We start from the raw sequence: 23,340 nt of genomic DNA on the forward strand, positions 1-23,340 counted from the left end.
ATTATAAAAAGAATTAAAGTATCACAAAATAATATGGTTTTTAACGTCTTTATAAAAGAAAATAGTTGCAAGAAATAAAAAAAAAAAAACAAGTAATTTGCAGAAAGAGAGAAAAAGAGAATATTTTTCTACAATTTTTAGTAAATAACTTTTACACGAGTAAGTGGATTTAAATCAAGTTTCGCACAAATATTTAGAAATTTCTTAATATATATGAAAATTTTTATTTCGTTGGCAATGTTTTTAGCTTGTCAAATCTGTCAATAAGTGCTACAATACGTAATTATTCATAAGAATCAATACTAATTTTAAACTTAAATAATTTCCAAACCGTTAAGTGAATTGTACTCAGATTTTACACAGATACTCAAAAGAAATAGTAGAATAGTCTACGAAATTTTCATGCTTTTGTCAATGTTTTGACATATGACACATACATCCTTAAATGGGGGGTTGAAATTAAATTATGTATTTCAAATATATAAATAACCATTCTATTGAAGAAAAGAAAAGAATGTGCGATGAATATCTCTTTGTTACGTCCGATAACTTCGTATATTGAATGTTCTAATTTTATCGCATCGTCATTTAAAGACGGATTTTTTATTACTTCGACAAATCTTGCTATAAAACTTAAGCAGTAAAAACGACTATAATCGTCTCGTCTGTCTCGTCAACAATTCTGTCTTCACGATCGTATCTTCCAAAGATACACTATCAATCATCTCGCGTCATTGACGGATACGTTGTGTAGAAGTTACGGCTCCTTTTTACGAGCCTAGGCTTCTCCGGCGCGCATTTACCGCGGCAAAATCCCGTAAGCGTAAAAGCTCGCGGTCGTGATTCGGCGAACACAATGGCGGTAGTGATCGCGCGTCAAGCGAATTTGTCGGGTATCCTCGCTTCAGGCCGATACCTTTCGAGCACTACCGAGTCGTTAGAGAGTAGTATGTTCCAAGCGGAGAACTGGGTCACCTGCCGCCCGAGGTAGACAAACGAGACGAGGGCTTCGTAGAATGGGGATATATAGCGAACGATGGAGGACGAGAGCTGGCTCTTTGCTCTTCCTGACCTCTGAAGTGTCGTCACTTCTCGTATTGACTTCAGCGAGAAGGAAAAGGAACGAGAGAGAGAGAGAGAGAGGGAGAGAGCTTTCTCTCCTCTCCGACTAGCCTTAGGCTCGCACGTATTTTAGATGCAGCTTACCTGCGAAGCTCGCGAAAGGGTCCGAGAAGAGTTCTGACATTACGGGAGGAACGGCGACTCGCCGAGAAAAGAAAACATCTTTGTGATGCCATTAACCGGCCTTGCGGACATTACGCTCGTGGAAATGAATGCGACGCGAATGTTTGAGAGTGGAGTCAAGTGGTTTCTCTAGGAGTGAGGATTTTCCGAATGAGAATTTCTCGAATGGACATTCAAAACGGCCATTTTGATTGCATAAAACGACTGTGCCATCAAATGCCTCGATAAAATTGCGAATTTAATAACAAATATATTATTTAGAGTAATTGTATATGGATACATTCATGTACATTCATGTAATATATGCAAAAAGAAAAAAAATTTCTATTGTTATATTTATCAATAAAATTATTTTATTGTTTAGAAAATTATTTTTTACTTCAATATAATTTATACTTTCGGTGGTAATAAAAATTATTCTCTACGATCATCAATGTTATTTAAATTATAAAAATATTAAAAAATATATATACATATATATGTTTGACACTTATGATATTTCAGATAATATATCATTAAATATAATTTCTTACAAATCATTTGTTTGCAATTTGTCTGAAATTTTGCAAAGTGCTCCTTTTATGATTGTTTATAACAACTCATCTTTTAAAAATTGATATCAGATAACAACAATTTCTGCATTTATAGAACCGTACACGATATGTTTAATTCAGACAGATCGCGGAATATAGAGGTTGGAAAAGACATATGCCACTGGTCGTGAGCCTCTACGTCGTTTACGTTAATAAAAGATTGATTATTCAAGAAGTCAAAAGAAAGGAAATCAAGACGTAGGAGGTTGTGCAATTTTTCCAATCGTTAGGTTAGTTTATGTTACATATCATTTCACAGTTTACGTATCAATTTTATCGTCGCAGAAAGTTTATAACGAGTTTTGCTTTGATATTTCAGCTTTATTTACCATTATTTTTAAAAGCGAATGGGCGATCAGAAAAGATTAACAAAGAAATTTTAAACGATAAATAAATAAGATAAGTTTTATTATATACAGGGTGGTCCTCGTAACGGTCGCCACGATTTTTAAGGCACTTACAATAATCTGACATAAAAAAGTCATAAACAGATAAACAGAAAAAAATGTTTGGTCAATTTTTATTCTTGCAATTTGTTGCCGGTTAGAAACTGATAAATTTCTGTTTATGACTTTTTTATGTCAGATTATTGTAAGTGCCTTAAAAATCGTGGCGACCGTTACGAGGACCACCCTGTATATGAGAATCACAATAATATTCTATTATAATATCAAAGATCAATATTTCATATTTGCATAAACGTAGCAAAATATGTATCGTAAATATTTTTAGTAGATCTTCCTTTAATAGATTTGCAATTTAATATTTAGTTGCTAAGTCACTTAATATTGCAGATTAAAACGCTTTTAAAAAGCTTTCTATTTACGTATAAAAATTTGTCGGAACGTAATATGAAAAATTCAAGATATTTTCGCATCACTTGTTTGACTTCAAACAATCTGGAGCACAAGTCGGGTACTCGGTGTTCATTTAATTAAGATAAAATGTTTTCTTGGCTCCTCAAGTATCTTACTATCTCGAAAACAAGCGACTCAAGAGTCGCGAAGTTGATATTATTGTTTTCTGCGTCAAAAGCAAGCGGTATTTACATCAGACAAAAGGCAGTACAAAAAAAAAGAAAAAAAAAGAAAGAAAAAGAAAAAAAAAATACAAATTTTCCCGCGAGGCTATTCTGTAACTTTTTGTATTGTGATTCAAATGGTGAATCCATCGACTCGAGTCATCTCTCAATGTACGCAGTGCATACTGTATCCTAAGCTTTGTTTGTGCTTTTACGAGCTTTGTAAACTGTAAGTAATAAATCCGAACATATATATCTTTACATATATGTATATAATGTTTATATTATATATTTATGACTAATAATATGATTTGTCTATATATCAAATGGATGATTTATATTTTTTAGCATAACTATATATCATACGCGTGTTGTGTCATTATATCATAATTATAGTTATATAAAGTTTGATATATCAATTCATACATAAAGAAATTAAAAAAAAAATAATATAAAAACTTTATACCTAATTTAAAAGAGCAAATTTATAATATGCGAGCAGTATATCGTTTAATTTCCGACGCACCTGTTATTCTCTCGCGTTGTTATTCTTAAATCATATAAACGACGATTCCCGTATATATTTTTGACGTTTGCAGTCGTGTTTTTAAAACCTTGTGCTTTTAACTGTTAAAAATTTTAATTTAACAGTATATCGCGCAAATAAAAAAATATCAAGAAAGATTCGGCACAAGTAGATTGGACGCTTTAAAGATGTTTTGGCTGTACAATAATAGCAGAAAACTGTCAAAATTAAAAAAAAAACATATTTCTTACGTTTATACTGTTTAAAAAATCAAATAAATAAATTTGGACTATAAAAATAATTAAAGTATCACAAAATAATATGGTTTTTAACATCTTCGTAAAAGAAAATAGTTGTAATTAATATTTTTCCTAATTTATGACAAAAACTTTTGATCGTGAATACCCTCTGAAATCAAAAACACAAGAAACAAAAAAAAGAACAAGTAATTTGCAGAAAGGGAGAGAGAGAGAGAAATAATATTTTCCTGCAATTTTTAGTAAATAATTTTGAAACGAGCAAGTGGATTTAAATGAAGTTTTGTATAGATATTTATTAGAGCTTTTTTAATAAATGTGAAAATTTTTATTTCGTTGGCAATGTTTTTTCCTTGTCAAATTTGTCAATAAGTGCTATAATACGCGAAATTTGTCAATAAGTGCTATAATACGTGATTTTCCATAAGAGTCAATAGTAACTTTAAACTTAAATAATTTCCAAACCGTTAAGAGAATTGTGCTCAGGTTTTGCACAGATACTTAGAAGAAATAGTAGAACAGTCTACGAAATTTTCATGCTTTTGTCAATGTTTCGACACATACATCTTTAAAGTGAGCTACGCAACGTCATAAATATTGAGGAACGCGATTCATTCAAACGGTAGAAATAGACTTTTAAAATGAATTCTGGTGCTGCCCGATGGGCCTTAATGGAAATGTAACCACTGAAAAATTGCGATCAATTGCCCTCTAAGAAAAAAGAAAAAGTCAAGTCTGTTCGTGATCTAAGGTCCAATAGAAAAGTCCAGAAAAAGTTTTTTTGTAAAACGTATACTTTTTTCCTGCATTAGTTATGAGGTGCGCATTTTTTCTACTGTAAAGTAAAGCTTAGTTTTACATATAAATGTCATAAAGAAAATAATTAAATAAAAATTGTTAACATTATCGTAAATGTGTAACATATTAAAAGTAAGTAAAAAATATTTTTAAATTAACGCTATACATCTTGTAGTTTTATAACTTATATTGTCTCTGATTATGTAAGAATAAATAATATTAAAAATTTGCTTAAGCTTCTTTTGTAAATAATAACATAGGTAAATAAAAATGATAATTCTGAAAGAAAAACACAATAGCAATATATTGTTCTTTAACTTGTTTTTACGACGGACTCAATTTTAATTAATTTTGTAACTTCATACACTAACTAAGCAAGAGTTATGAAAAAAAGGCAGACAAGCAAGTTGAAGCTTTGAGTTATGAAAAAAAAAAAACAGACAAGAACAAGTTGAAGTTTTGCAAGAAGAAATTAACTCCGGTCCGACAAAATTACTAAGATATCACGATCTGTCTCAATATTAAGATGGAATAAATGCTAAATATTGCTTATACGAAAAAGAAATAATTGTATATCGCACAAAAAAATCACACATGTTTTCGAGATATCCTTTCAAGATTAACTTCCGTGCTGAGTTTTTAGCGACTTAACTTCCAGCCCCAAACAGTGCATTCGAGTGCAACAATGCAATTACACGGTACGTCGCGTGAAAAGTTTCCGTCAGAGCAAAGGCATGAACAAAGTTTGCATTCTCCTCGAAATCGTCGCAAATTCTCAAATAGTAAGGGAACTGCAATGCCATTCGTGACAAAGAGCAATAGATGCTGTAAGATGTAACATAATTTGTTGCGCTGTAAGATATAACATAATTTGATCTGCCATTTTGGATCCTCTATTTTTAATTTTGAAATTTCAACACGTGATTCGTGATGACTAACCAGGCAAACATATACATACCGACTTTCATGATCAGAATAATTTAAAAAAAAAATTCTAATAACGGACAATTGGAGACGTATAACTAGAGGACATTGCGATAATTGATATTTCTTATGTTTCGACCACTTTTTTTTCAGGAAAACCTTTTCTGTCTTGGACTTTTGGCATTTTTATCATAAAGTATAAGTCTTGAGTTTCATTTTGAGTTGTCGCTGCTTTCTGGAGCATGTCCCCATCGAAAGATACAACTCACGCAAAAGTATCAAAAACGCCTATTTTAGTAATTTTGACTGAGGTTTTCCCAAAAACTTGATTTGTGATACGCCATTTTTACGGCCAGATTCATAATCGGCGCTAAAAAATTTACCAAAAATGGTTTGATAGAACTTAAGGAAAAAAAAAGGTCTCATTTTGTTGACCAGTGTTATTTTTCTGTGAATCATTATATTTGATTTTCGATTTGAGTTCTATATCTTTTTTTAAATACATGTATTATATCGATGAATACAAAAAATTCTTATGTAATATTAAGAAACGGAAAATACTACCTCTTGAATACATATGCCATATATGAAACACTATGCATACACGCTGAATTTAATATCGTACGAGTAGCGTTCGGCGGAGACACAGAAGATGCCGTTTAAGCTCGGATGCCCACAAAAGAAAAATAGGAAAATATATCAAAGTCCTGAAACTAAAGAACATTTATCGTATCACTAGTAGTACATTTGAATACAGCATTGGCCGAGTGAATGCAGAGCACTTTTTACACGGGACAGAATGCTTTCGATTCTCGAGATTTCAGATACTGTCTGAAGAGAGCGATAAATGTGTATGGAGCTCGAGTCCTTCGTAAATAAGGAAAGTTGCAAGAACGCCGAGAGATAGTTGATCTGCGTCCATCATTTATCATTATTTCGCCGGAAATGTTCGGAAAATAAAGTTTAATCTATCGGTGTATAGTTCACTGGCTAAACTTCTAATAGCTCTTTAATGTGCTAGCCGTTCGAATTAGTTCATTGTTCCTTCCACACAAATTGGATAAGTTTAATATATAATTATATATATATAATTATATAGATATAAAAAAATTTCGCCATCAAAAATTACATTTTTTTACAAAATAATAAAAAAACCTTTCAGAATCATTTGACAAGAAATCCTGCGTTCCTTCATTCGTCATCTAGACTTTTTAATCATAACTCTTCAAAATATATATGTGTAATCTGATTTTTATTTTAAAACACACATACACTATTCTAAAACGATACATACAGAGTGCTAGAAAACATAAAAACAAAATAAATAAAAATATAATTTTATATTTTAATATAATTTTCTATTCGTGGTAGCTAAACAATATAAAAGGATAAGAACTTTAGGGATCTCAAGTTACTTTAAACAATAAAGAAAGATCAACTAATATTTGAGAAAATGATAGCAAACAGAAAAATAGATTTTGTCTCTAATTCGCCAAGATCAATTTGATCAACGTCGATACGGGTGTATAATATTTTCTCACCCAGGAAGAGAGACGGGCACATTTTTGCCATAAATTTCATTGCTTATTATTGCCGTTATTACTATAGACTCGGCGACGTCTTGTGGAAGACGTCATATCGAGGAAAGTTTTCCCCATTCAGCCGATATCACGAGGGTTAAACTCAGACGACGACTTTGTTCGGGTTTTCTCCGAAGAAAAACGAGCGACACGTAACTGATATTATTATATCTCAAGCGGAGACGCGATGGGGGGATAGTGTCCATAGAAGGAAGATAGGCTGCCATTCGTGTCGATACGATGACGAGAATCGAATGAAAACTATCGCGACGGCACGTGTGCCTCGCCTGGTGTGTACTTATCTCGGCGGAGCCCACATATATTTTCAGCTATTCTACCGGATTCCACAAATGTCTCTTAACGGATAATATTGATAGCGACACAATACAATCGCGAGAAGTCAAACTATCACGTTGCAGGTTTATTCATAAACCGCGGGATGAACGCCGGAATAATAGATGGTTAAAGGTAACATGAGTATGTTGTATATAAAGAGAGAGAGAGAGAGAAAGAGAGAACTTTAGCTTGCCATTACAATGAAGCCGTCATATCGGTGAAGTTTTGTTGAAACTTCACCGTCTCACGAAGCATGAAATTTCTTAACTATCGTGCAACCGCGTAAGATATAGCCGCGAAGCAGATTGCATCTGCATCTGGCCTGCATCTATTAAATGTCGGCGTTGATAGATTTGACTTAAGAATGTATGTGTCATATGTCAAAACATTGACAAAAGCATGAAAACTTCGTAGACTGTTCTACTATTTCTTCTGAGTATCTGTGAAAAATCTGAGCACAATTCTCTTAACGGTTTGCAAATTATTTAAGTTTGAAGTTAGTATTGATTCGTATGGGAAATCGCGTATTGTAGCACTTATTGAGAAATTTGACAAGGAAAAAACATTGCCAACAAAATAAAAATCTTCACATATATTAAGAAATCTCTAATAAATATTTGTGCAAAACTTGATTTAGATCTACTTACTCGTTTAAAAGTTATTTACTAAAAATTGTAAAAAAATATTATCTCTCTCTCTCCCGGATTTATTTATTTGATTTTTTAAACAGTATAAACAGTATAATAAGAAAAATGTTTTTTTTTTTTAATTTTAATTTCTTGCGATTCGTGTACTACAACCAAACATCCTTAAAATTCATAGATTTGAACGTATATTGGCACCGCCGTTCGTTATCGAACGTTCGATATTATCCTCGATATCTTAAATCTATTTTAAACAATTGCTCCCATTTTTCTTCATCATTATCGGAGAAAAGAAAAGAACTTATAGGAAAAAAAGAATTTATAAAGCCGACTTATCTTCTTTTTCAAGAATTAAATATTATAATATTTATACTGGAAAGTAAACTAATAATTCTTCATAAAATTTTCGCTAAAAATAGAACAGCCATCAAGAAATAGAGTCAAAAGTTAATCATCGTGTTCAAACTTTGTAAAATTGATATCGTTATGCTAAATGTATTACGTAACAAACTTTATATTATACATATAGAGAAATTCTACATAAAATGTATGAAAAGCAAATAATTTATAATAAGCTTAAAAATATTTGTAAACAAGGGTCGCATGTTAGGTAATCGAGAGAGTACTCTACATATTAATATAAAATATGCTCGACGATAACTTACTCCAATAATTTCATTAGACGAAATGCATTTCTAATACACTTTGTGGAGCATATAAAATTAAAATTGTCGCAATGCGGCATATTTTCCTATAATAAATATAACCGTTATTATTTTTAGAATCTCTTTTACGATAATTCTGAAATTAATAAAATCGCGGATCTCTACACAATTTTTTATACGCCAATCTTATATATTTTATGAATTAACTTAACATTGAAATTATTTCGATACGAAAAATTACAGGCGTTAATATATTAATATGTATGCGTTCCATCCCTCTGCAGCTTTCATGATTAATTATGTGAATCGCATCAAGAACAGCGCGCTAGCTATTCCGAGATTAAAAATTACACAGCAAAGGAGGTGAACTTTGACCATAAGAAGGCAAGGTCGATCCTTGACGCGACGATGGTAGCTGCAAAGTCGGGCGCATCGAAGGATGCCTTTTTGTGGCGAATACTATAGTATACCTCTAGCGAGGCTTTGATCAGCGACGCGATGCAAAACCACCTCGCAAAGCGCGACGTTAGACAAAGCTCCGAGTTTTACCCGGCGTATTCGGGTCAGATGTCAAATAGCTATTCGCCGGTTGGCGAACACGACGCGTTGTAATCTTTGGCGAATCGTATTAAATTACCGGCGAACATATCGGAACCGACCGAGAATATCCGCTAGCTACGGTTAGAAACAGAACTCAAGGCGACGTCTTGAAAGGCACTTCTCTCAGAGAATTCTGAGTTTCGTGTAGATTCGCGCGATTATACGGAATGAGATGGGACTACTAAGGAAAATGATGCTGATTGTACTTGACATACCCAAGTAGCGTTAATAACGATTTAAATTTTAATTCAGATATTCAAGAATATAAATTTTCAATTACGCACAAAACAAGTGAAGAAGAATATACGATTTGAAAGTCTCGAAAAGATTTACGTCATCGCATTTATCGAGCGAATATAATCGGATGTAATACGTTCGTTCTTTTGCACTTCCTTGCCAAGACGATAATCCCATATTTTACCGCATTAGACGTCTTCTTCTATACGATTGGCTATGTTTTCTTTTTCTCGCGACACGGACTACATTTTCGATAAATTTTTCCAATATTCGCGAACTTTCTGTATCCGTCTAAATTTTGCGTGGGTGATATTTTCACGTCGTAGAAGCGCAATCTCGACGAAAGTATTGTAGCATTTCTTCGAATCGATCAACCGCGTCAATTTTGTTGCTGACAATCGTGTTTAATCACGCGGAATAATCGACGTGCGACAAGTACGATCGCACGACGTATCTTTGGAAAATCTGTCGTGCCGCGAAAGCATGGTAGAGTCATTACACGGTTCATTACAGCAGCCTGCGCAATTTCAGAACGCTGTAAAAAGCTCGAAGAACTCACCTTAAAATCGATGTAGCCATTCTTATCCATGTCGAATGTGCGGAAAACATGATCGCAGAATTCCTCCGCGTTGCCGGACGGGAAGAACATTTTGTACATGTCGACGAATTTCGCCGGCGTTAACCTGCCGTTAGGACAGTCTTGCTGTAACATTCAAAGAAACGCAAGATTGTGAATTTTCAAGTTATTAAAATTGTTATGAGAGATGCAAAAATTTATATAATATATAAAGACTTTGCCAAAAATAAAATCAATAGAGGAAGTATTCGCATTAAGAATATACGTTCTCCATAAATTTAGTGTAAGACTCTTATTAAATATAAAAATATATTAATTCTGTCTCTCGTAGTAAAAATATTCATAGTTAAAATTACATTACATCAAAATTTAACGATTTTACTAAAATATAGCTTTAACTCTCCCGGAAAATCGATTAGGAAATACGTGTCTGTCTTGTCAGTTAAGAAAGAGATTTTGAAAAAATCGCGTTTTTTCGTTTCGATTTTTTTGTGTCAGATTATTGGCCTTAAGAATGTTTTGGCTGTACAATAGTAGCAAAAAACTGTCAAAATAAAAAAAAAATATATTTCTTACATTTATACTGTTTGAAAAATTAAATAAATAAATCCGGGTTATAAAAAGAATTGAAGTATCACAAAATAATATGGTTTTTAACGTCTTCGTAAAAGAAAATAGTTGTAATTATTATTTTTCTTAATTTATGACAAAAACTTTTAATCGTGAATACCTCCTGAAATCATCTGCAAAAAACAAAAAAAGATGAGTAATTTGTAAAAAGAGAGAGAGAGAGAGAGAAATAATATTTTTCTAGAATTTTTAGTATATAACTTTTAACCGAGTAAGTGGATTTAAATAAAGTTTTGTATAAATATTTATTAAAGTTTTCTTAATATATGTGAAAATTTTTATTCGTTTGCAATGTTTTTTCCTTGTAAAATTTGTCAATAAGTGCTACAATACGCGATTTTTCATAAGAATCAATAGTAACTTTAAACTTAAATAATTTCCAAACCGTTAAGAGAATTGTGCTCATTTAGCACAGATACTCAGAAGAAATAGTACAACAGTCTACGAAATTTTCATACTTCTGTCAATGTTTTGACATATGATACGTATATTCTTAATGTAAATGTCATTCGTCTCGGCATTTTTAGAATATGCGAATGAACGACACATCTCCGCGATATTTCGCAATCTTCCGCAATCGCGAAAATTTCTCTGTTAGATCGATACGCGTTGGCGTAATCGGTCACTATTTATTTCAAAGTTGTGCGCGATTGATCGTGCATCGCGCGAAACAACTGAACTAAAACACGATTGGCTTGTGGAACATCCACTAATGACTCCGCTTAGTTTAATTAGTTCGTTTCAGACACCACACTGGATTCTGCTTCATGCCCGGTTAAATTGCCTGAGAAAATACGTGCACAACTTTTCCGCGGTATTGGCAGCTTCCGCGAGAACGTCTCATCCTATTCACTCGCGCTCGTGTGAATCGGATCTTCTCTAAGCTTTGTAATCGAGATTGATTCATCCCGTAGAGATACGTCTGAAATCCTATTCACGAGACTTCCTAACAGGTTTTCTATAAAAATACTTGACGCTACCAGTATTTGAAAATTATAATCGATTCTCTCGACTTTAAACATTCACAAGATTTTATATTGTGTGACATAATATTCTCGGAGAATATGTTATCGCATGAATATCCGATAAAATTTCGATAATTTGTATACATTCCAATGATATAATGTACTATTCGTTATTTGTTATAAAAAAAAAAACCAAAATTATTTTTTCAAAACACATTTTATAATACATTATTTCCCAATTCTGTAAACACACAAACACTGTCATATTGTATCATGAGATAATGTACGTTAAGAAAATAATATTCTTATTAAATCTAATAATGTCATCAAATCTATTATGTATACGGTACGTTTGAATTTATCGAATACGTATATTTAGAACACATTATATATATAATGTTCACTGCGGAAATGTGGCTAAATAAGTCACGTTCGCGTAGAACGTGTCAAATATCTGATGAATAAATTAATAATTGCCGTATAGAATACATAAATGAATATCGCATGAAATTAGCTTTCGGAATCATTTCACATGATTGACTCTCGGCGCGCGATACATTACGTCACAATATACTAATGATACATCAATTATTAATCACATATTACACGCGTGAATCAGTCTTTAATTATTAATAACAGCAGAAGGCATTGAAGCTTGTGATTAGATAAATACAGTCAAATACTATAAGAAAAGTTAAATAAAAGTTAATTAAATTTTTTTAAAAGTTGAGAAACTGTCCCATGTAAAGCTCAAATTTACTACGTTTATTATGATCAAATTTCACAAAGAAAATCTCATAACGCCATCTATCGCGAAACGTGTTAAGAATACCTTTGAAAATATTGTTATAGTTAAACCCAACTTTAAGGTTTCGTGACTGACGAATGAGCTACGAACGGATAAATTTACCGGTCATGATTTAACCGCGCAGATTCTGATTTATGAAGTTTCATAACCGTTTCGTATGAGTTCGTATATTACCACTACTCAGCTTCTTTATGAGGGAAAATTTCCTAGAGAACCGCTTTTTCGCGTCTGGCTGCGCATGCTCATGAAATATCGCAGCCTGTTTAATGTGGCATAATTGCGGATACGAGTGGAGCTGCTTTATTTACTCGCAACTATCACGTATTACGGATGCAGTATTTATTAATGCACTCGTGTAGATTTTATTTACGTCTGCCTTTATAAATCTCTTAATTTTGAAAATTTCTATTTATCTTGATTTTTTAATAAACACAAACGTAATCCGCTATTAACTAATGGTAGTTATTATTCTCTTTTAATAGAAAATTATGATTTAACGTAGGATAATTCACATTTATACATATATTCAGAAAATCTATCAATATGGTAATTATTCAGAATCACGGCTCCACCTGCAAATGGGCTGCAAATTTTTTTGATAACTTTTTATACTTAGAGAATAATGTAAATAACAATTTTTAATTGGGTGAGGCTCAAAAAAGAAAGTTATAGACCAAAAAGCGGAAAAAAACGGTGTAATTATTTCGAATAAGGCCTTTTCTGAATTTTGACAAATATGATCGGATCTCTCGGTAAAACTGTGGTGACCCCAACAGTGATAATCAGTCGGGGGAGCACGTCCCCCCCCCCCTCAAAACTGAAAAGACCCCCAAAATTACCAAAGCAAAGCGAGGTCCACCCCACAACCCAATTTGGGTTGTGGGGTGAACTTTATAGTACATAATTACCTAACTTTCGGTAATTTTTTGGGGTTTTCGTTTTTTGGAGGGTGGGGGTGATGGGGAACGGGCTCCCCCGACTGATTATCACTGTTGGAGTCACAACAAAAAGTTTTACCGAGAGATCCGATCATATTTGTCAAAATTCAGAAAAGACCTTATTCGAAATAATTACCCTTTTTTGGTCTATAACTTTTTTTTGGAGCCTCCCCCAACTAAAAATGGTTATTTATATTTCTTTCTAAACATTAAAAGTCCGTAAACAAATTTGCAGCCCATTTGCAGGTGGAGCCGTGATTCTGAATAATTACCATCAATATAAATTTATACTCTTCTTTTCAATGAGATTTATCAATATAAATTAATACTATGTTTTTATGTATGCATGTATGCATATATCTCTTTTAGACCTTCGTTTTTAATAAATCTTTATACAATATATACAATACGATTGCAATGAATCAATTGAACTCATTATGAAACACATAAAATCAAAACGCAAAATAAAAAACTGATTATATTTTTAGTAAAATATTTGATTTAATTTCCCATCAACACACACATACGCACATCTCATAACAATTAATACTCACTTTAAAACCTTTGTACCATTCCTTTATAGTGGCTTCATCGTATCGCGTGTGCGACTTGAGGAAGTCCATATCTTCCTTGCTCAACTTGTCTTTGCTCCCAAAACAACCCATTTTGATACCTACAACAATTAATAAGACATTTCGTAAGAACAAACGTTCGATGATGGAGTAAATAAAGAAATAAAAATATTTTTGAAATGCGCAATAAAAAAAAAATTATTAATTTACGCAATTAATCTAATTTCTCTAAAAATAAAGTTTATTTCTTGCGCCATTTTATTCCATATTTGAAGCAGTAACATCATTGTGTATCTTTTATTCTGAGATGTGCATAATTTCAATGTCAAACTTTTGTGCGTCAAGATCAGCGATTTCATTCCATCAACGCAATTTTCGCAAGCATGATAAAACTTTCGCGACGAGTCTGACATGAGTCAATCAGTCAGTCATCATCGCATGCAGCGCATATTAATAGGGGAATTTATGTCAGTGGCATTGAACATACAAGTCATAAATCCGCAAAATAAGTTAGACATCTAGTTGGATGCCCTTGCCCTCTATTTCCCTAATATTTTATCTCACTTTCCTAGTCTATATTTTACCAGAGAAAACATTTGCATACTCAATAGCAATAGATATTATCAATCTTTTCATAAAATTCTGAAGACATGTATTTTCTGTTTAGTAACTTTAATATGATTCGTCAAATTATTGTAATAATGAAGTTGATATCGTAAATATCTTTTTAAGTTAATATTTACTATCAAATATAATATAAATATAAATGTTTATTGTATACGTAAAAGTATTTTAAGTATTTTAATTTTACGTGTTATCAATTTTATTATTTTTTGTATTTATAACTGTAAATCGCGTACAAAATCAGTATACACACAAAATTATTTTAAAAAACTCTGTTTTAGTAAAACATTAAATAATAAATAACAAAAAATTAATATGTTAAATTATTTAAAAATTAATGCATTAGAAATTTAACAATAGCGTATAAATTATAGTAAGAAAATGATTAGAATTCTAAAATTGTATTTCTTTTATAAGTTCCATATGCAACAAATTCCATGTTTCTGATGAGAATTAATGAGAAAATATCTTGTTTCTTTGAAAAAATATTACATGCGTTAATTACCTCACTAGCGTTTCGCTCGCGAGCAAAATGGAATTTTAATGCATTAATCTTTCTTAGAGGAAAAACAGAATTTTTCTTTGCAAAATAGACTTTTAATTTTTTCCGGAAAAGGAAAACTAGGCATTAAAAGTCCATTTTTGTTCATAATATGCTATTAGAACGATGGATATCCCCGAGACTAGCAGATTTCACGCAAGAGATTTCGTGAAAATGCACATAATTGATGCTTCGTGCAGCAGTCTTGTAAGGCGGTATGAAACCGAGCGATCTCGATAACAACCGCACGGAAGTTCTCGTTACGTGGTAAGAAGCCGTACGCAATTTTCGTGATGTCATATATTGAGGCACGCACGCACGCATACACGCAATACTCATAATGCACATAATACACGCAACACACGCTCATCGATTGCACTTTAGGCCCCGAAACTCGACGTTCCTTTAACTGGCAGGATATCGAAACCGAACGCGTGATCGGAATGACAATGACGTACGCTATACGCATATACATGCACGTTTTAAGAAGAATAAACAAACAGAATGTCTTTCAATAACTCTCAAAATTAAAATTAACCTTTTCTGTATCATAAAAACGGCTAAAAATATTTTATCAGAGATTTTATTTAGTTCACTTGACTGCAATAAATTATTAAATTTATTTTGCAATAATCTTTCAATATACAGGGTGCGTAAAAAATACTGGGACTCTAAAATATCTCGAAGAGTATAAGTTTTGGAAGAAAATGTTAAATACAAAAGTTTTTGGATATCGAAAGAGCTATCTGACTATCGGTCAACTAAATTTTGGGCCCGAGATCTAGTTTGAGCCCAGTAAGACCCAAGTCGATTTTTTCAAGTAGGAACCCAGATTTTTTATCGCGGATTTAGGTTTAGGACACGTTTTTACATCTGACATAGCCGACAAACATTGGGACCGAGGTCCCTTTTGGGCTTAATGTACATCTTGCGCTTCAAAATCTAATTCGTCTTCTTTTAAGCAGAAAACCGTTCTAGACATCGACACGCGATGAAAAATAGAAATTTTTATCGAAAAACTTAATTTGAGCCTCATTGAGCCCAAAAGGCGCCTCGGATCCAAATGTTTATCGGCTATGTCAGATATAAAATCGTGTCCTGAATCTAAATCCGTCAATCTAACATAAAAAATATGGGTCCCTACTTGAAAAGATCGACTTGGGCCTTACTGGGCCCAAACTAGACTCCGGACTCAGAATCTAGTTGACCAGTCAGATAGCTCTTTCGATACCCAAAAACTTTTGTATATAACATTCCTCCAAAACCTATTCCCTTCGAGATATTTTAGGGTCCCACTATTTTTTCCGCACCCTGTATGTATATTAATCTTAATGCTTGCTCTTATTAATTAGACTAGTAATCTTTTTATAATATATCATCTTTTATATTTCCCTAAGATTTTTATAAATTATATTTATATTTCTATATATCTTTTCTCTCTCTAAATAATTATCATATGTTTTCTCGATTTGTTAAATATAGGGTGTATTCTACAAATATATTACATTGAAATAAAAGCTTGTAAACATCTTTTCCTTTTAACTTATGAATTTTGTTGTATTTATTTTTCCCTTTAATTTTATAGTTATAATATAATTTCATGTTTTTGTTCTCACGATTTTAGTCAAAGAGGAAATTTGACCTTAGTGTCAAAGGAAGGAAAATGTGTCGCTTACCGAGATGGATTCAATATCATAATGTAGGAGTTACCCTTTGTGGGTAGTCTCGGTCCATCTCCGACAAAGAGATTTATAATTAAACGCGACTAAAATTACGCAAATGACTAGCAAATAATTTTAGCGGCGTATCTAATTATAAATCCAAAGCTGGGTGAAAAATAACTCCAAACGCAGTCAGAAACGTATATCCGATATCACGCTGACTCACGTAGAATAATACCGCGTTATTTTTTCTACCGCCACAGTGACTATCAAATTTTCGATAAAAGCACAAATAAAAATTACAAGAATCGATAAATGCTCTTCCATGTCTAAAAGTGTACGAGTGAAATGTTTAACTCTTCCATCGTGTGCCAAGATCTTTAAAGGACAATATCTGCATGTACGGAGCATTTTATCACTGTCGGATAGCTAGACGCGAATACAAATACTAAAGAGGAATGAAGAACGCTAACCGCTTTAATGTCAAGGTTCAATATGCAGCAAGTAGTTGTTTAACATGGACAGTTTGAGGATCGTTGAATTAATTCCAAGAATATACAAATAGATAACAAGAGACATTTGGCAATTTCAATCCTCTTTGTAACGCCCACGAATACTTTGTCTGTGGGTATTAGTCGCGCTAACATTGACGTCGCAAATAATGTAATGAACGATGGTCGATGTGCAGCTGGAATTTTGAGAGGGACACACTCCGAGTGGAATATCGGAGTGCCGGATCGTTGATGGAGGAAGGAAACGGCCGCGCTCGTGACTGGTTTGAGAACGACACTCGTTCGCGGTAGACTGGTCGAGAACAATTTAATGGTTCCCCGGTACCGTCGCATTTTATTCTGTAACGGCGAGACACTTCTGTGGCATTGTCGCGAGTCGATACGCAAAACACGTAAACGTAATTAACGTCCCCTTCCCCCTTCAGACGCTGCGGCGCCGCCGTCGAAACGTCGATGAAGTCGCGCCCGGCTATTTACAAGATTAAGCGCGCGGATGAAGATTAACGGAGGGGCCGTCACACGAGAAACATGGTCCGTGTGTACGTATACGTACGTACGTACGTGCCCGAGTTTCGGGGGGAGATCGTTGATTATTCTACATGGCGAACTACCACTCAAGTTAATGCTCCGTGGTCGACGAGTGCGCGGCTCTTTTGGCAGGTAACTTTAAAGTTCTCGCTTGCGAAGAAATTATATGCCCGAGGCCGCCGCCGCCGTTCCTCAAGCAAACGCTTGAAACTGTTGCTAAGAGAAATTACACGCGCATTCGCTGTATATTAATTCCCATCCCGTAGGAAGTTTTCGTTGCTTGAAAGTTTTAACGGCAAGGTGAAACCAACCAGAATCCCGCCAGAAAGAATTTATCGGTCGTGTTCTAGATGAGGGAGAGATTATAGTTGCTAATGCACTTCTTTCTTGTGTTCTTATTGCTTGATCTTTACAAGAAAGAACTTCGATAAATGAGTTGAGAAACTTTCGTCCGAGAGAGAAAAAAAATTATGTCGGTAATGTCTTTAAAATATATTCGTAAAACTTATCAAGATATATGTGTCATATGTCAAAACATTAACAAAAGCATGAAAATTTCGTAGACTATTCTACTATTTCTTCTAAGTATCTGTGCAAAATCTGAGCACAATTCTCTTAATGGTTTGAAAATTATATAAGTTTAAAGTTACTATTGATTCTTATGGAAAATCACGTATTGTAACACTTATTGACAAATTTGAAAAAACATTCTCAACGAAATAAAAATTTTCATATATTAAAAAAACTAATAAATATTTATACAAAACTTCATTTAAATCCACTTACTCGTTTAAAAGTTATTTACTAAAAAATGTAGAAAAATATTATCGTTCTCTCTCTTTCTCTTTCTGCAAATTACTCGTTTTTTTTTGTTTTTTGCAGTTGAAAAGTTTTTGTCATAAATTAGGAAAAATATTAATTACAAATATTTTCTTTTACGAAGACGTTAAAAAATCATATTATTTTGTGATACTTTAACTCTTTTTATAATCCGGATTTATTTATTTGATTTTTCAAACATTATAAACATAAGAAATATGTTCTTCTTAAACAGTTTTTTGCTACTATTGTACAGCCAAAACATTCTTAAATAAAACTATTACTGAAGAATGAAACAAAAATACACGCATACTTTTACTGTATTTTGTCATAATATTGCTTTTTAACAGAAGTAAAATAATTTCTAGCAAATAACATGCTAGAAAGAAGTTGATGTTAGATTTCAGAAACTGGTAGAAAGAAAGAGAGAGGAAAATTATAATTGCTAATGAATTTACTTCTTACTTTTTTGCTCCACTCGCTGCTCGAGAACTGGGTAATTAAATGAAACTGTTATTACAGAATCAACATATTTGTCCCCACGGTTCCATTGCTTTTAGAGATATCATTAAGAGCACATTTCAACAATTATATTAATTATTTAAGAAAAAATAAAGTTGTTAAGATCAAATGCAATAATCCCGCTCTTTCATAACGATTATTCATTATTACTCTGAAGTCATTCAATATATTGTAACAATTCTATTAACTCTTTTATTATGAAGGGGAGTTGATGAAGAGAAAGTAGCTCGAGAGTCATTTCCCCAAAGTACTTTTATCTCAAATAAATTTTCATTAAAATTTTATAAAATGCCATGATGCACGAGAGAGACGACAATAGAAAATTTGATGTGAGATAAAAATATGGTGAAAAAAATTACATCTAAAGAGATAACTTCGTTTACGACCCCTTCATATAATAAAAAGATTAAACGATTGATTTCATGCGTAATTAAATTTCTCATGATATTATTATTATAAAAAATTATCGTTTACGATTATATATCGCTGCTGAAAAATTCTAAAAACGCAATATATCGAATATTAATTTCGTCATCGAAATGTCACCGCGGAACTCGTGACAGCAACTTGCAATCGCCGCCGCGTTTCACGAAACACGATGCAATCATTCATCTCTTCCGTGAGTAACGAGATGTTGCCGTGGAGCATCTATACTATAGTTAGCCATAATGTATTTGCAGGCTGACGTGAGGAATGTTTATAGCGTAACTATCGTGCAACCGATCGTTTCGCGTCTCTTAGCATCGACGACCACAAAGAATTAACACCGGAACGTCCGGCTGTGCACATATCGACGATTGCATTGACATCACATGCATCGCGCGTTATTGTCATCATCGTGGAGATGCGCGCGACATAAATTCGAGTGCATATACCTATACGCAGAAATATGGGAAAACGGCATCCATGTTTATTACGTGAATGCGATTCCCTTTGTTTTTCGTCCCGTTGTTTCTCCAGTGGCCGTGGCTTTATTGTACTCGCGGTATTATCTCCTCTGTCTGTTTGAACGGAATGTTACACTCCAATATGCGAGTAAATTAAGTGTATCTCGCATACATGCTCTTCGCTCTTTTCGTGTACAAGCGAGCGTATAAGGACGACTATTCAACGTCGTGATTAGGTAAGTCGCAACAAGGTAAATTATTTTGCACGCGTTTAAGGATGTATGTGTCATATGTCGAAACATTGACAAAAGCATGAAAATTTCGTAGCATATAATAAATATTTGTGCAAAACTTGAATTAGATCCACTTACTCGTTTAAAAGTTATTTACTAAAAATTGTAGAAAAATATTATCTCTTTCTCTCTCTCTCTCTCACACACACACACTCTCTCTCTCCTTCTGCAAATTACTCGTTTTTTTTTTTGTTTCTTGCAGTTGATTTATCTCTCTCTCTCTCTCACACACACACACTCTCTCTCCTTCTGCAAATTACTCGTTTTTTTTTGTTTCTTGCAGTTGATTTCAGGGGGTATTTACAATCAAAAGTTTTTGTCATAAATTAAGAAAAATATTAATTACAACTATTCTTTTACGAAAACGTTAAAAATCATATTATTTTACTTCAATTCCTTTTATAATCGGGATTTATTTATTTGATTTTTCAAACAGTATAAACGTAAGAAATGTTTTTTTTTAATTTTGACAGTTTTTTGCTACTATTATACAGCCAAAACATTCTTAACTTGTTTGAATTGAATAAATAAATAGATAAGAGAGAGAGCTTAATTTGGAATATACTCTAAGGTTCGCTTTTTTTTATTCTTCAGCTATATATTCCATTCATTTTCATTTACAGGATACTTCAATTATCATTAAGCATCGTCAAAAAACAGAACATTTAAACGAAAAGGAGTTTCTCTTAAATTAAATATGTATTTAAATCGTATATATATCTTCCTATTTCTTAAAGATTGTAGACTTTCTTCTTTATGCATGCATAAGATGATTTTTGACGTCGAATATTTTTCTCAGATAATTTGTCTCCATAATTGAGTGATATGTTACTCAACTGTGTAAATATGTAACACGATACCATCAGGAAGAGAAGAGCAATACCTAAAATAGATATTTGACCATATATACGTAGCTATCGATCGCTCATAAGACCGCAAATGTTTGCCGTAACAAATCAAAAAAGAACTTCGTAACTTGTTCATTTATACAATTTTCTTGCGGAAACAATGTTAATTAATTTGTCACGAAATGGACAAATAAAGGGGGAGCGAGAGAAGAGCTCTATACTTTTTTTTCTCATATCACAGAAGCAGTTTTGTAGCCAAGTACATACTATTAATAATGTGCTGATGCCTATTAGCGATAATAGCTTGGCAAGCATATTTGGCTATAAAACTACTTTTGTGGCGTAGATGAAGAAGAATGTCGCGATCATGTAAGCGTATCGATGCAATTTATCGGCCGCAAGATTTTTGTGAAATATCGCGATAATATTGTATTCTAGACGGAAAATACAATCGAACGAATACGGTCAGTTGTTGCAATCATATATATCTATATTCTAATCAAATCTATAGTTGATATGTTTCTTGCAATTCAAAAATATTGTAGAAATCAGTATAATAAAAAAAATTTGTATAAATATGTAAAGAAAAAAGAAAAAAGGGAAATATGTATGAAATATATAAAAAATATCAAAATCAATTTATAACTTGTATGTTTCATACAAAATTTTCTAATCAATTATGAGAAACTATTTTAGATATATGCCTAACTTTGTTTTACGCTATTTCTTTTTATATAAGACTTATCTGTGTGCCATGTGATATTTGACCATTCATTTATAAATATTTGAAAAGCGCGATGGAATTTGACTTGATCAGAATTATAATTCTTTCCACGTTTCTTCATCTCGCGGCTTATACAGCATTTCGGCAACTGTAGCATGTGCGACTAGGTCAGAAATGTAAAAAGTAATTAGCATTGATTCTCCGTACTTTCGCAAGAAAATTTTTATTCGCCAGTCATACCATCGCGACCGCGATGCCTGGTTTAAATTATAAATGCGACCAAACATCGGCCAAGTATTCGTTTTTATTTACCGAACTTCGCCATAAAACCGCGCAGCGTTGAAAAATTTCTTAGGAGTCGCCTCGCCCTCAAAAACTTTCTGAAGACTATTATTGTACGCGAGACGCTCTGCTCTCGAGCCTCTGGCCTGGTAAAAGTACCGTGAAGCAGTTTCATTAAAATTTCTAGGCAATACCGAGATGTTCCCCAAGGAATATGGCGAGCCGAGTTTCGACGACGTGTCCTCCTTAAAGAGGCTTTGCGGATTTTGTCGTATTAACGCCGATGGTGAGACTTAATCCTCGGCTAATCCCAAGATTCCGACAAATAAGCATCTATTCGACTTTACGTACCATTCGAACGACGAAACAGCTTCCATTTTCTCAACAGAAGTCCAGTCATCGACTGTGCTTTGTTTTATCAAGTTATATATGTATATATATATACATGTATAAAATTCTATTTTTATAATTAGTTTAAATTGAGTAAACTTTTATTATTTTTTTAAAGGCCTGTTATTATAATCATTAAAATAGAATTTACAAATAAAATAAATTTAAAAATCGAGATATTCTATTCCTACAAATATTCTTACTAATTTACTAATTAATTCTCAGCATTTTCATTAGATTATATAATTTATCTATAATCTATAAAGTGCTTTGGATTATTTGCATTTTTTCCATTTCGTATTGGTGCACCATAACTACGTCAACACGATATGAATAAACATTGCGAATGTTTTTAAAAAATCGCTCGATTTTTCCACGATAATTGTTGATTCATTTTCACTATATATATAAATGTATAATTTCAAAATTGTATCATTTTTTATCCATTTTTTTTGTAGTAGCGTCAGTATATTCAAAGTTTTATTTTTTCCTATAAATATTCGATACATATTTTATTATTTTGTAATTTGCAGGTCTTTTTTTATAATAATAAGTGCATATTTTAAATATTGAAAAGTCGTAAAAAAGAAAACTTAAAAAAGCAATAATGGCAAGTTTTTGCAAGGAATACATCAGGCAATAGTATGAGGCATTATTACAAAGTCGAACGTGTGGAAAAGCTCGCTAACGCCATTCATAGTTAAGTAGCATAATAGTGAGCAATATTGAAACTACGTAAGAGGTATAATAAGAGGCTATACAACGGCATAATGAGCGGTGAATATGCACTACC

General features: G+C 32.8%; 2 protein-coding genes across 5 annotated transcripts in view; both read right to left on the minus strand.

The window, feature by feature from the left end:
- Positions 1 to 23,340, minus strand: part of LOC115232973 (neurocalcin homolog) — a 236,845-nt gene that overhangs the window by 38,894 nt on the left and 174,611 nt on the right. The gene's annotated exons all lie outside the window — the stretch shown is intronic.
- Positions 1 to 23,340, minus strand: part of LOC115232971 (neuronal calcium sensor 2) — a 208,900-nt gene that overhangs the window by 11,089 nt on the left and 174,471 nt on the right. For 3 of the 4 annotated variants that reach the window (XM_029803154.1, XM_029803156.1, XM_029803155.1), the window contains exons 3-4: positions 13,899 to 14,017; positions 9,986 to 10,129 (exon numbers count right to left, since the gene is read on the minus strand). In XM_029803154.1, the coding sequence (XP_029659014.1) occupies positions 9,986 to 10,129; positions 13,899 to 14,017 (263 nt within the window). The remainder of the gene's footprint in view (positions 1 to 9,985; positions 10,130 to 13,898; positions 14,018 to 23,340) is intronic. The other variant, XM_029803157.1, reaches the window with a different exon arrangement.

The sequence above is a fragment of the Formica exsecta genome, unplaced genomic scaffold, assembly GCF_003651465.1.
Source record: "Formica exsecta isolate Colony F162 unplaced genomic scaffold, ASM365146v1 scaffold153, whole genome shotgun sequence".
NCBI classification, from domain to species: Eukaryota; Metazoa; Arthropoda; class Insecta; order Hymenoptera; family Formicidae; genus Formica; species Formica exsecta.